The 14,034-nt window shown below is 45.8% G+C and overlaps 1 protein-coding gene across 1 annotated transcript in view; it reads left to right on the top strand.

Moving 5' to 3' along the window:
- Pah (phenylalanine hydroxylase) overlaps positions 1-14,034 on the top strand; it is a 61,690-nt gene that overhangs the window by 29,422 nt on the left and 18,234 nt on the right. Inside the window, exons 4-5 of the mRNA XM_052165021.1 lie at positions 2,888-2,976; positions 12,176-12,243. Of these exons, the coding sequence (XP_052020981.1) occupies positions 2,888-2,976; positions 12,176-12,243 (157 nt within the window). The remainder of the gene's footprint in view (positions 1-2,887; positions 2,977-12,175; positions 12,244-14,034) is intronic.

Here is a 14,034-nt window from a genome sequence, read left to right as displayed (position 1 = left end):
CATTCTTGGTTTCCCTAGGACACTAGAATCTTGTACCCCCTATATGTGGTGGATAGGAAGAATCTATTGTTGAGTAGAGACTCCAAAGTTCCAGAAGTCGGGAGTAAGAAGTTTTCTTTCTAGACTTTTCTCCCTGCTCCTCAGTTCCCTCATGTGTAGGAAAAAAAAGTGACCTGCCTCATGGTGCCACATGAGAGCGGGAGGAAGCAGCTTCCGTATCTCGGTGAGGACGATACCTGTCACATAAGTGACCTATGCTAAGACAGCTTCTGTTGTCACCACTCAAAGGGTGCTGCAGACAAGTGACCCGTGCTTTAAAGTCATGGAAACCCCAGTGTGAGAAACTACAGAGCCAGGCAGGCTTGAGAGCTGGTGCTGTCAATCAGGTGACCCTGTCACTGCCCCAGGGGCCAGCTGGGTGTGAATCTTGACCCCCCATCATTCACTAGCAGTGCTTACACGTCTGTGCATGTGTGCATATGCGTGTATGTGACTGGGAGCACGCATGTGTCTGTGAGCTTTGCAGTTGTGTATGTATATTGTCTGTGACCTATGGAACTCTGAAATTGAGATATCCCTGATATTAGCCAGAAATAAAGGTCTGGTTTTGGGGATAAGTTTCAGCTAAAGTAGAGACACACTTAAAAACCTGTTCATCTGCAGAACAAAGCCTTTGAGCACTCCGGTGCATTTGTTATATTGATACCGAAAGAGCTCACCGTGTAAAGAATATTCAGAGCTGCGCCTGCGGTAGCATCACGCCCAGTTTTCTGAGGAACCGCCAGACTGATTTCCAGAGTGGTTGTACCAGCTGGCAATCCCACCAGCGGTGGAGGAGTGTTCCTCTTTCTCCACAACCTCTCCAACACCTGCTGTCTCCTGAGTTTTTTTTAAACTTAGCCATTCTGACTGGTGTGAGAAAGAGTCTTTGAAGGGCCCACTGAGATTTGCAGTGCTATAGAAGGAACAACAATATGAGCTACCCAGTACACCCAGAGCTCCCAGGGACAAAAGCATCAACCAGATAGTACACATGGTGTTACCCGTGGCTCCAGATGCATAGGCAGCAGAGGATGGCCTTGTTGGACATCAAAGGGAGGAGAGGAGGACCCTGGTCCTGGAAAGGCTCCATGCAGCAGTGTAGGGGAATACCAGGACAGGGAAGTGGGAAGGGGTGGATTGGGGAACAGGGGGGGAGGGGAGATGGCTTATGAGACTTTCGGGGAATGGGGGAACTAGGAAAGGGGAAATCATTTGAAATCTGTATCTAATAAAAAAGAGAAAAATGAAATCATTAAATCCATAAAAAAGAGCTGCACCTGCATTATTAGTTAATGTGGAAAGCGTAGAGTTTAGGCAGCTTGGATTCACAAAAACCAGGCTCTTCCTTCATGAGCACAGTTGGGAAAGTTTTAGGGAAGTCCTTGCAGCTTAGATCTCCAGGGGTCATTTCCTCAAATTGGCCACTAGATGGCAGGAGTGTTCTTTCTCAGCCCACTTGAGCCAGTAGTGGAAGGAACCTTACTGTACCCACTGCTTCCTTCTGTCCTTCCTCACAGCAACCTCCAATTAAAGGACAAACTCCATCTCAAACGTAACCCCAGTACCTAGCACATGGTAATGCTTCAGATAACATCAGCTGCCCTTCCTATTGTTACCATTTCGAATTTCACAGAGCAGGGTGTGGGCACAGAGTTGCTGATCCTCTGAAGCCAGACTGGGTGGGGCTCCTTGCAAATACAACCCTGGGCCTGGGGCAGCTTGCAAATCCAACCTTGGGCTCTGCCACCTCCTTCAGGGTTAATAACCACTGCCTTGGCTCACTTCACGAACACTGCATGTGTATCTGGCCCTGCCTTAGTCTGGTGCGATCTTAAGCCAATTTATTTTGATCTTCTGATTTTTAAATCCTTCGTTTTTTCATCTGCATAATAGAGGCTGTAATATCTTCCTTATCTGGGGAAAGACTTCAGAAACAGAAACTAGGTCAGAGTAGATAGAGGCTGTGAATAGTGTCACTATGGTTAAAACCTTATATGTTAATATAACCAGAGACCTTCCTTTTTTTTTTTTTTTATTTTAATCTTCCCATTGACCTCTCCACAACCACTCACACTCATGGCTCTTAGAGTTCACACTTTCCCGGTCTCTGTGCATACACAGGGCACTTGGACCCGGTACATCTCTTACAAGGCTCAAGGATTCAGGTGGTATCATCTCTTTCTCTAGGAAGGATACCATCATTACAGACACAAAACTCATATACCTTGGCCTTCCCCCTTGGTGTTACTTTGGAAAGCAAGCTCCAATCGACCTGCCTTTGCCACTTTCTCAGGGACTGTAAATGGCTTTGAGATCAAAAGGTTTTGTAGGGGTGCCCAAGATACTCAGGAGGGAGTCACAGGTACAATCTTGGTGCCTGAGGGCTCCTCTTTTGCTGCTAAAGAACATCTTTGTTGACAGCTACTGAAAAGGGTGGGCAGGGGATGAATTAGAGACAATTCATGAAAACTCTCAGGTGTGTGTGGGTTCTGCTTCAGAGTTCTGAAGTCTAATATTCCAGAGTGCAGAGCTTGTCTTTGCCCTGTGTTCTGAGGACAGGGAGAGTCCTTTAGTGGGCTCCAGTAGAGGACTGGGTAGAAGACCCTCTCATTCTTTAATCTCTGAGGAACCCAAAGAACAGCCTAGGCCAACGTTCAGTCTAAGTCTAGTGGCCTCTTTGGGATGTGTTTTAAAATCAGTTTCCCAAGAAAATGGAATTTAAATATAAGAGTTACACAGAACCTTGTTTACCACCACCATCGACATGACGAATTGGGGCTCGGAGAGGCAGCCCGCCACATGTCCTACAATCTGCACTCAGGACTTGGCCTTTTCTGTGTTACAGTGCCCTGGTTTCCAAGGACCATTCAGGAGCTGGACAGATTCGCCAATCAGATTCTCAGCTACGGAGCCGAATTGGATGCGGACCACCCAGTGAGTGCAGGACTCTGAGGATTAGAGTCTCCCGACCTTCTTCTCTCCACCTTCCCCCATCTCCTCTTCCTCTCCCCTCCTCCTACACCTTTACACCTTCCACTTGGAGAAATATGTTTGTTTATTTGGTTAAGAGAATTTTACCGAGCAAGCTCCTACGGATGCCAGGGCTGGGAAAGCGAAGATTAACAAGAGCATGAGACCTCACTGTCGTCATTTCTTCCGTCATTACTGTTAGAACGACTGTGAGCCAATGGCCAGAAAAATGCTATCCCTACACAGTTGTGTGTATTTATTTTCCTACCTTTGTACATTTTATGGACATTTAAATCAAGCACTGTTAGGGGACGGGGAGAGAGGTGACATTGGGCCCTCAAAGAGTAGAGAAGAAGGTTCTAGTCATATGAGGGAAGCAGGAGTGGGGTGGGGTGGGGTGGGGTATTTGACTGAGAGACTCACATCTGCTTTGAAGAGTTCGGCCAGTGGTGGAGATGGGTGGGTGGTACCTTAGGTATGACAGCGAGAGAGCCGGCTGATGCATGGGTTGGGTCAGATTTTCAAAAGTCTTACACAGGAGTGGTGGTGAAGGTCACCGTGCCCTGCATCTTGTGGCGGAGGGCATCATTTTTTTTATTGTTTTGTTTTGTCTTTCAATGAATTCTCACTAGGGGTGTGTGTGTCTCTCTCTGTGTGTGTCTGTGTGTGTATGTGTGTGCGTGGAGAGAGAGAGTGGGGGGCATCTTCTTATTCCTTACTCTTGGGCCAATGGTCCTTGAAGTGAACAGTCTAAGCCGAAGCTCAGAATGGTCTGGCAGCATTTCTGGTGGGCAGTGTGTTATGATGACCTTGGGTTCTCTTCTCTCTGCTGGGCAGTGGACTCCGGCCTTTAATAACCAGGCAACTGTTCACACAAACAAGGTGTCAGTGTGGCTGGTGCTGGAGTGTGCGCATCTACGCAGTGTCTCCTCACTACCTTGTGTGGTCCAGCAGCTAACAAGAGACAGTTGCTCTTCCCAGAGACAGTTTCCCATAAGCAGGTTGAGGTTTCCATCCCACGGAGGTCCAGCCATGACAGGTACCTTCTCCAGCGTCCTCTGTCATTTGAACCTTAGGTCCTTGGACATTACTCCAGTGCTCAGGGTAGTTGAAGACACAGGCCTGGCTGGTGGCAGAAACTCAGGAAACGGGGGAGCCAAGGGGTAGCCTTTTAGAGCATGAGCATCCGGTGTAGCAAACTCCCTGTGAGCAGACTTGGGATGCACAAGAAAAGCCGTGGGGCTTCAGTTATCTGGCAACTTCACTTATCCAGAATCTTCTCTTTATCCTGTTCTCCAATTAAAAAAAAAAAAAGGGAGGAGGATGTACTTTTTGAACAGAAACAAGGTGTGAATTGCTCCTATCCTTTAGATTTCAAAGCAGGAAAGAAAAACTATTTTCAGACTTTTAAAAAATAATATTGATGTATGGGAGAGTCCCCCTACACTCGGGTTCCCAAGGGTGCATATGCCCACCCAATGCTGTCACTTCACAGGCATTGCCAATCTCAAACTCATCTTCACTGTTACAGGAGTGTCAGTCTCTGCCTCACATCTTCATAAGGACTCACAATGGCTTTCCTGAACCTTAGCTGTGACCTTAGAATAATTATCCTACATTTAAGGACAGAAATGTCTGTCGGCATCCTATGTAAGCCTGACGTATGCTGTCTCACAGACATATGTGGTAGTGAGTGCTGGTGAGCCTCAGGCAGGAGGCTCCTGAATTCTGACCTATGCAGTAAGACTCTAAAACCAAACCAAAACAGAGCAGACCAAAACTAGGTCAAACCAAACGAAATCGAACCAAACTGAAAACAATTTGAAAAATACCAGCTTGGGGGAAGACAGACTCTCTGTTGTCTTCCTGGAGATGACACAGCCCATGTCATGGAGCCTAGAGGTGGCAGAGGACACCCTTGGAACACTCTGACAAGCCTCTGCCTCTCAGCTGGGCGCCCTGCAAGCAAAAACAACTCTGGAGATTTCTTCCCCCAGGAAAGCAAGTCCAACCTGACTCAACCTGCAGGGTGTACACATCAGGACTTTTCTTCTCTCACCAGCCCCCAACGTCCTGCCTTGACCCTCTGTTCTTCCCCTTGGCCTCAGTCCTAGACATTTGGGTGGGTGGGAGAGGCCAGGCCAGAGAGAGAGGGACATGTCCTTCCCATTAGTCTTGTGTCCCCTCGAAAGCCAAAGCTGGCCTTAAAACTCTCCGGAATTCATTTCTCTCTGCCAACCCAGGCCACATCTTTGGCTTCCCGACCTCTCCATGTCATGAATTTTATCATAAAAACGCAGTGTATCAGGTACACAGTCCCCCTGTAGAGGAGGCGCCAGGGTCTTTCTGTTCCCTCCATCTTTCATCACATGCTGGGAACCGGGGCCAACCACAGAGCAAAATGGAGGGTGTTCCCCGGCAGCCACCAGGCCCCACAGGCCTGGCCTCAAGGTGTGAACTGCAAGCAGACACCAGCCTCGCTGTGAAGGGGCTGTTCTTCTTCAAGGACCCGCTGTTCTTCCCTGTCCCTCGCAGTCAGTATGATCCCTTCCTTCCCTGACCCCCTGCCCTTGGCAAGATGCGTTTCTGTGTGACCTTGTGCTGCAGAGCCTCCCAAACAGCCGCTTTGTGAAAAGAGGAGAAGAAAGGATTGTTCTAGAAATCCAGGGTGAAAGTACTCGGCCTAAAGCTTCAATGGATTAGGACAGCAGTCCATCATCCTTCACTCTGTCCTTCCTGCCTTATTTGCATTTTCCCTCCCTCCCTCCCTCCCTCCCTCCCTCCCTCCCTTCCTCCCTCCCTCCCTCCCTCCCTCCTTCCCTCTCTGTCTGTCTGTCTCTCTGTCTGTCTGTCTGTCTCTCTGTCTGTCTCTCTCTGTCTCTCTGTCTCTGTCTCTCTCTCTCTCCCTCCTTCATATACTTTATCCCCTCTTCTTTTCCACAAGTATTTGTCAAGCATTGACTAGTTAACCTGTTTCGATTATGGGCTGGGAACTAGGCTAACTCCCCTCCTCTGCATGTGGTTAATTCTAGAGTCAATCGACACCCTGGGAGGGTCGGACTCTTCATTTTCAGGTGAGGACTCCCAGGAGGTTGTATCTGTGAGCCTTGTTCCCTAGCAGTAAGGATAGGGAGCTGAAGTGGCACCGGGATCTCGTCCGTGCCCATCAGTCTCTCAACTGCACGGCGGAAGGGAAAGAAGTTGCATCAGAGCCCAGGGGAACGTGAGATGGCAACTATAAGCTTTGTGTAAGAATCCCAAGGGATGTGTTGAATTTCCCTGCTGTGTCCTCTACCTGAGGTGCTCCTCGCCACACCATCTCTGTTCTTTCCCACTGGCAAACCTCATCTCTTGCCCCTGAAAGCTGTTCTTCCGTCTCTGTCTCTTCCTCGGGTGCCAGCATTGCCTGCTGTTACCACGGGACTGTGTGCGTGTGGGTTTACCTGGGAGTATGAGAGCTCGGCTTTCCACGCTTCGAGAGACCTCACACCGTTTTCTGCATTGGCTACACTATTTTATGTGCCCCACAAATAGAATGCAATCAGTTCCTCTTCTTTACAAAAATTCAACATCCGTGTTGCAAGAAATATTAAAACAGTGGCACCATCCCGCGCTAAACCCAGCTACGCTCTGCCCCGTGGTCTCTCCGCCCGCCCCTGCCTCTAGGCTAGCCCCTGCAGCGACCGGTCGGTCGGTAGGTCGCAGTTCTCTTGCGGCAGATTCTGCTCACATTCCCAGCCACCACAATGACCATCCCTTGTGGCCAGCGGTCCCAAATCCCAGTAACTCGGTAAAATCAAAACTCTAGAGGTTTGCAATTTATAAGTCGGATTTATATCAGTAAAATCTCATCCCACAGAACGTCCACACAATTTACTCAGAGCCAATTGATATAGATATAAATTGCCCACCTAGATAAGACAAATAGTCCCGTAATTATCCATTTCTTGTATGATATGCATAGCTTCCTGTGGCTATTTAAAGTCACCGGGAATCTAGATCGTCCCGTTCCTCTATTTTCTTTCCCTCTCCTCTGTCTGTCTCTGCAAACCTTAGCTCCACTTCCCTTTTCTCTGTCCAATCACAGGCTTGTTGTTGTATTAATACTAAAATTGATCGGACAGGGAAAATTCTGCTACATACCTGTTCTCTTTTATTTTAAAAATTAATTTATAAGCTGTGCTTGGTGCTACACGATTTTAATTCCAGCACTTGGGAGATCAAGTCAGGCAGATCTCTGAGTCTGAGGCCAGCCTGGTCTACATAGTGAGTTGTAAGACAGCCAGGGCTAGGTAGAGAGATCCTATCTCCAAAATTCTAATTATTAGGGAGGAAGATAGAATGTGTGCTCATGCATGAGGTATGTGTATGTGCGCATGTGTGCTCATGAACTCCTGTGCAGACCAGAGAACAGCTTGAGAGTCTCTTCTTTCCTTCCATGTGGGTCCCAGGTACCAACCTCAGGTCAGGCTTGGGGGAGCAAAGATCCCCCAAGATGCTGAGCCATCTGGCTGGCCCTGTGGGTGCCTTTAAAAGGCCTAAGGATGTTTCTGGCTTTTTGCACACATATGTTATTCTTTGAGTGCCTGTTCTGGGCTCACATTTTAATTAATTAATTAATTAATTAATTAATTAATTAATTAATTTTTATTAGTTTTATTCATTAGTTAATTTTAATTAATTAATTATCCACTTCACATCCCAGTATCAGTCCCCCTCTCCTCCCAGAACCCCCTCACAAGATCCTCCCCCCTTCTCCTCCCCCTTCTCCTCTGAGAAGGGGACCCCCCCCAGTATCCTTCCCCCCAAAAAACAATCAAATTACTGCAGGCAAACAAGGCAGCTCAATCAGGGAAACTGGATCCACAGGCAGGCAACAGAGTCAGGGGCAGCCCCTGATCCAATTGTTGAAGGACCTGCATAAAGACCAAGCTGCACTTCTGTTACATATGTGGGGGGGGGATGGGGGGAGGGGCAGATCCAGCCTGTTGTGCTCATGTTTTTACATGTGTTCTGCCTGTGATGTAATCTATCCATGTTGCTCTGTTAAGCAGGTGGGATCAGTGATCTCATTTGGCCTAAGCTGACCACCAGGAGGCCACACTCGTAGTGAGTGTGCAGGGCAGCTTGAAAACCTTGCTGTCCTGAAGATGGCAGGTCTTCTGAGCTTTAACTGCAGCAGTGACAGGGAACATGATGAACCAGATATGTTAGCCTAGAAGAGTCCTCAGAAGGCTTGTCACAAATATGCTTAAGTAATAAAATTTCTGAGGGAGAAAAAGGGATTGCATACGGATTCTGATGGTGCCACGATGTCTTATCTTACAGACTCCTTTCTCCTCCTTCGGACACCCTTCCCTTCACCTCTTCCTCACTGACAATGTTTTCCTGTCGAAACACACTTGGTTCCGGGCAGGGCAGCCCGCATCACTGCTATTAGTGCAACCGAGACAGGATGATTATAAATAAACTACACGCAGTGTTAGTGACATGGCTGCTGTTAGTCTAAACGGAGGCAGGGCGATCAGTCAACACCAGTCACAGCTTAGCTTAGAGTGCAGCTCACGGGCATGGCCACTTGACAACCCAGAGAGCCAAGGCCCTGAAAGGATAGGTTTCAAGGTCCCAAGTCTAAGCAGAGGTGAGCCGAACTCAGCGGAAGTGACAGAGATCGGGGTGGCGGGAGCTCTTGGCAGGTGATGATGAATGGTTTAGAGACTCAGGACTGGAAAAGAGCAGAGGAGAACCTTCCCAAATGGTGGCTCTCCAAAACACGCAATGCACGGCTCTCCGTGGACTGAATCTCCTGCCTCTATTTTCAAGTAATTTGAAATGGAGCTAGAATATTATTTTGCTTCCTCCCTATTACAAAAAAATTTACATATTCACAGCAGGAAACTTTAAAAACACACAAAGCATTGGTGGCTATCCGCTATCCGCACGGCGTCCATGGACTGTTTGTTAGGGTTAGATGTATTCCATGCATTGCTCCCTTAGGTATTTCCCTCGACACAGGGACTGTCTATTAGATATGTCATTTTGCGTGGAGTTTTTATTTTCACAGGTAGAAAAATCCCTAAAGCATCCAGACAAGGCACATTAATGACGAATCGTAGTTGAGTGTGGATGGGAATCAGGCCCGGGCAACCCCTTCCTGGAGGCAGTGTGAAATGGAAATTCTTCTGTTAAAATGTATTTTCTCCTGTGTCCCTAATTTCCTGGTGCAGTTACCAAATCTCAGCTTGCCAGTGTAGTTAGGCATGGAAAACCTTAATGAAAATGTTGCATTTAGTATTTATTTATTTATTTATTTATTTATTTATTTATTTATCTATTTATCGATGTGTTTATTATTTTTGCACTCCAGGGCCCTTCAGCAGACAGCCTAATAGGGCTTCACTGTCTACCCTTCTGATATCAAAACAAAACTAGGTATTCTTCAGAGTTCCCGCTGCTGTGAAAATCTTTCTTTTATATTTGAGGGGACACATACTATCATCTTGTTAAGACTGTCTAGTTGGGATGACAATTGCTCAATTTAAGTTAATATTATGAGTTCAAGTATGATGATATGATAAATAAATGCTTATTCAGTCTACTTGAGATGTCCCTGTGATGACACGCTGATGTTTGGAAATTAAACTAGTTTTCCTCCTAGGATACCTAAAGACGCTCACAATTGATCAGCATAAATGAACCCTATGTTAATTGTAAGTTCTTAGGTTTTTGGAGCATGTGTGGTTTATGTGCACCTATGACCCCAATACCCATGATGGTGATCAAAAGTTAGCCTGAGTTACAGAGTAGGACCCTGTCTCAAATACTGACAGCAAACAAACAAACAGAAACTCCAAAATTCAATATTTGTTTTATTTTAGTTTCACTTATGCGCAGGTGTGTGCATTTGTGTCAGAGTATTTGAGGGCGAATGGAGCCCAGCAGAGGGTGTGGCCCCTGGAGCTGGGGTTACAAGTATCTGTGAGCCATCTCACTGTGAGTGCTGGAAACCTCTGGAATCCTCTGGAAGAGCAGCAAGAGCTCTTAACCGCTGAGCCATCTCTCCAGTGCCCCTATTTGTAATTAATGATTTTAATCCAGCCAGTGCTTTAGAGACATCAACAGCTTGTACTTTGTAACAACCCATTCCATAGAATCTTTAAACTGAGGAACATTTCTTATCATTGGGATGTGGGTTTGGAATAACTATATAATTTTACTTTCCTAGTATGAAGCATTCTGGGCTTTTAAAAATTATCATTATTTCTTAAAATGTATTCTAGTAGACACCTAGAAATATCCCTACCCACATCTTTCCTATTGTCCCTCCATCCCTCCCTCCCTCTTCCTAGCTCTCTCATTTCTTCTTTCTATGCCCCGATGCTTCAGGTTCTCAACTAAAATTTCCTTATATAAAATGCTTTCCTTTTTTATTTTTTGAAAATGTTGGTTGACCCTGATTTAAAAAAACAAGCAAAACCTAACCAGCCAGTCATGAAAAGAAAGCAAAAGCAACATTTAAAAGTCAGGGAACATTGATCTTCTTCAAAGGCATCTTTAAACACTGCCCAGGATACAAAGCCTTAGTTGTCAAGTCCCTAAGTCTATGGTTTGGGGGACTGGAGAGACAGAGAAATTGCAAACTGAAGTGATTTCTGAAAGGGATTGCCGGGAAATGTTTGCAAGGAACAAAGAAGAGTTCTATGGCGATGGACCAGTCTCGAGTCTCACCACAACCCAGTCCACAGTGAACAATTCCATAAAACACTCTTCTCATCTATTGGGACACTTCCCACTCATGATGGGCCCACTCCACCCTAAACATTCAGAGACACACTTGGCCGCTTCACGCTCGGAATTGTGCTGCTTGGCAGGACTGGGAAGTCGGCCTTCCAGTCCGTCTCCGAGAAGACACTGCCATCCCTCGGTCTAGGGTGGTTTGCTCAGTCAGTGGGGCGCCTGCCAGGTCAGAAAGATTCACAAGTACTGAAGGGTCATAAAAGGAGCAGGAAGTGGGAGGGGCACAGCGTCCTTTCTGGTTCTACTTCCGGGGACTCTGTTGACTCTGGAAGAACATGCTTACTGATCAACCTGACAGGCTTGTACCAAAAGGTGGAGAATGACATTTTCCTAGCACTTCTGGGAGGCTGAGGCAAGAGAACTGAGGTCTGCCCAGAGACACCCTATTTCAAGAGATTAAAATGCAAAACAAAATTACCATAGCAGTAAACACATATTCATCTGTCTACCAAGGAATGAAGAGGAGACTCCATGCTAGTTTCTAGAGTGGTGATTATTTTAAAACGGAAGCTGTGGAGAGCGCTGATTTGGAAAGCACATATGTAAAGCTTGAAGACCCATGTTCCGTCCTCAGCATCCATGTAAAGAGCTAGGCACATTGCCACATGCTTTTCTCATAAAACAAGGCAGAAGGTTCCTGAATATTGACACCCAAGGTTGATATTTGGATTCAGCATGTTCTCAATTTCCACCCCTCATAATGTACATGTATCCCAACACATACACACACACACACACACACACACACACTCATATAAGTACATACACATACTCACACATACACACACATACATACTCACATACATGCACATACACATATACATACTCACATACATGCACATACACATACATAGAGACATACACATGTATACATACTCACATACACACATATGTGCATTTACACACACATACATAGAGACATACACACATATGCACACTTACACACACATACATAGAGACATACACACACACACACAAACACACACATATACACACACATATACAGACATGAGGAGGCATTACTAAACACAACACTTGCCAGAAATTGTGTGAATAATCTATGCCTTCACAGGCATCTGATTTGGCTTGATCAAGTTAGTTTAGAAGTCAGGAATGGAGTAGATGAGCATTTCTTTGTGACCAGAGTATATGTGTAGATACTGAAATCTCAGCATGGAGATTTCCCGAACTAAAGGCGTGGTAGACTGTGCCACTCCCTCTCTCTGTTTTACAGAGATCTCATTTTAGAACATCATCAAGGAGACACATGTTGTCATAACTCAAAGGCTTCCACTCGGATCACTGCTGGAGGTGCCAGGCCTCTCCCTCTGCAGACTTGAGTCACCAAGTGTCTTCTCTCTCTTAGGGCTTTAAAGATCCTGTGTACCGGGCGAGACGGAAGCAGTTTGCAGACATTGCCTACAGCTACCGCCAGTAAGTCTTCCTTTTGGACAACAGAAAAGAACATACCCAACCCCCAGTCTAGGTTGGAAACCATCGGCCTAGAACCCCCTGATTTGTGTGTGTGCTCTTGTCTGTCTATGTGTGTATTTGTGTGTATGTATGTGTATATGTGTGTATGTGTGTGTGTATGTATGTATGTATGTATGTATGTATATATGTGCATGTGTGTACATATGTGCATGTGTATGTGTGTGCATGTGTATGTATGTGTGTATATGTGTACATGTGCATGTATGCATGTATATATGTACATATGTGCATGTGTGTATGTGTGTGTATGTGTGTGCATGTGTATGTATGTGTGTATATGTGTACATGTGTATGTATGCATGTATGTATGTATGTTTGTATGTGTGTCTATATATGTGTATGTGTACATATGTGTGTGTGTTTAAACTATCTACTTAATAACACATTTTGAAATGTCGCCTCTAGATCAGACAAACTATGCACTGTGCTGCAGCCCAGGTCTCTGCTCAACTTTGTTAGCTAATTATTTGTTGTGTCTGAAATGATTGGAAAGGCTTCCATCATGAAGGAAACAGGCTCTGGTCTTTTCCACATTAGACCAGGAAGAAGAGAGTTGTTTGCTCCAGTGGAGTAACTCATCACTGGAGCTTTCGGGCCAGCTGCACTCCTGTGTTCTACTTATCTGGTTTGACACAGTTCTGTAGGGCAACTGCCAGATGGGATGTATTGTTTTTTCCTCTGTCCAGAATTCTATCTTATTTTAGCCAAGAGAAAATGGCCATATCAAATGTGTTGTTTGGGAACACAATGGCTTTGCTGCTGTGAGTCCTCAGGGAATACTATGTAAATTGGGACTTGGGAAACTTGGTGTTTTGGAGACAGCAGTTTCTGAGTTAAGGGAATAAATAAAAAGATATACTCAAAACGAAACTCTAGAACTGTCCCAGAGGCTGAGGTATTAGTTCTTTAACAGCATTGGTAGGACATCAGCGGCATAAGGAAACGCTAGGGCTTTATGTGGTGAACACAAACCTATGTGTGGATGGAGAGACATCTAGAACACTACCTTCTCTGAGATGTGTGTATGTGTGTGCGTGTGTGTGTGTGTGTGTGTGTGTGTGTGTGTGTGTGTGTGTGTGCATTTAGTGCTGTAATAAGTTCTCATTTTTCAGATGAGGAAACTGAAGGTGAAAGTAGTTAAGTAACTTCATAAAGTCATTTACCTAGCAGTTGTCAGCATCTCCGCTGTGTCTATTAAGCCTGTGCTTAGGCAGGTCCAGAACTCGGGGCCTCATGCTGCCTTTCTGACTCAAGTTCTTAGACCTGTTCTTGTTTTCAGGCTCAGCCTCATCTGTCTCAGAGATAGGTCCCACGTGATGTCCCAACTCAGAAGTCCTAAGCCTTTCCTACAAGGAGTGCTAAGGTTCCGAGATTGGGTCTCAGTTCTGAGACGTGGACCCATGTGTCAGCTGATCGCTGTGGTCAGGATAAAGAAGCTCCGTGACTGTACAAGCCAGACCACGGTCCCACATGTGGAGGGAGCATTGAGTGTGCTTTCTCAGACCCCACACATTGAAAGAGGTGGGAGGTGCTTTGTTGCAAGAAGGGGAAGAGAGACGCTGGGTCACTGGGAGACGAAGTGTGAGCTGGGACGTGTGAGAGGAAGTGTGAACTGTATGTTCAAAATGTCACTGCTTATGGAAATTTGTCACAGCAGAAGTACCAGTTGTCTTTCTTGTCTTTGTTTTTACATTAATTAATTAATTAATTAATTATTGGTGTGTGTGTGTG

This window comes from Apodemus sylvaticus, chromosome 20 (assembly GCF_947179515.1).
Source record: "Apodemus sylvaticus chromosome 20, mApoSyl1.1, whole genome shotgun sequence".
NCBI classification, from domain to species: Eukaryota; Metazoa; Chordata; class Mammalia; order Rodentia; family Muridae; genus Apodemus; species Apodemus sylvaticus.
Note: the sequence above shows the minus strand (reverse complement) of the source record. Positions and strands in the feature narration are given on the sequence as shown.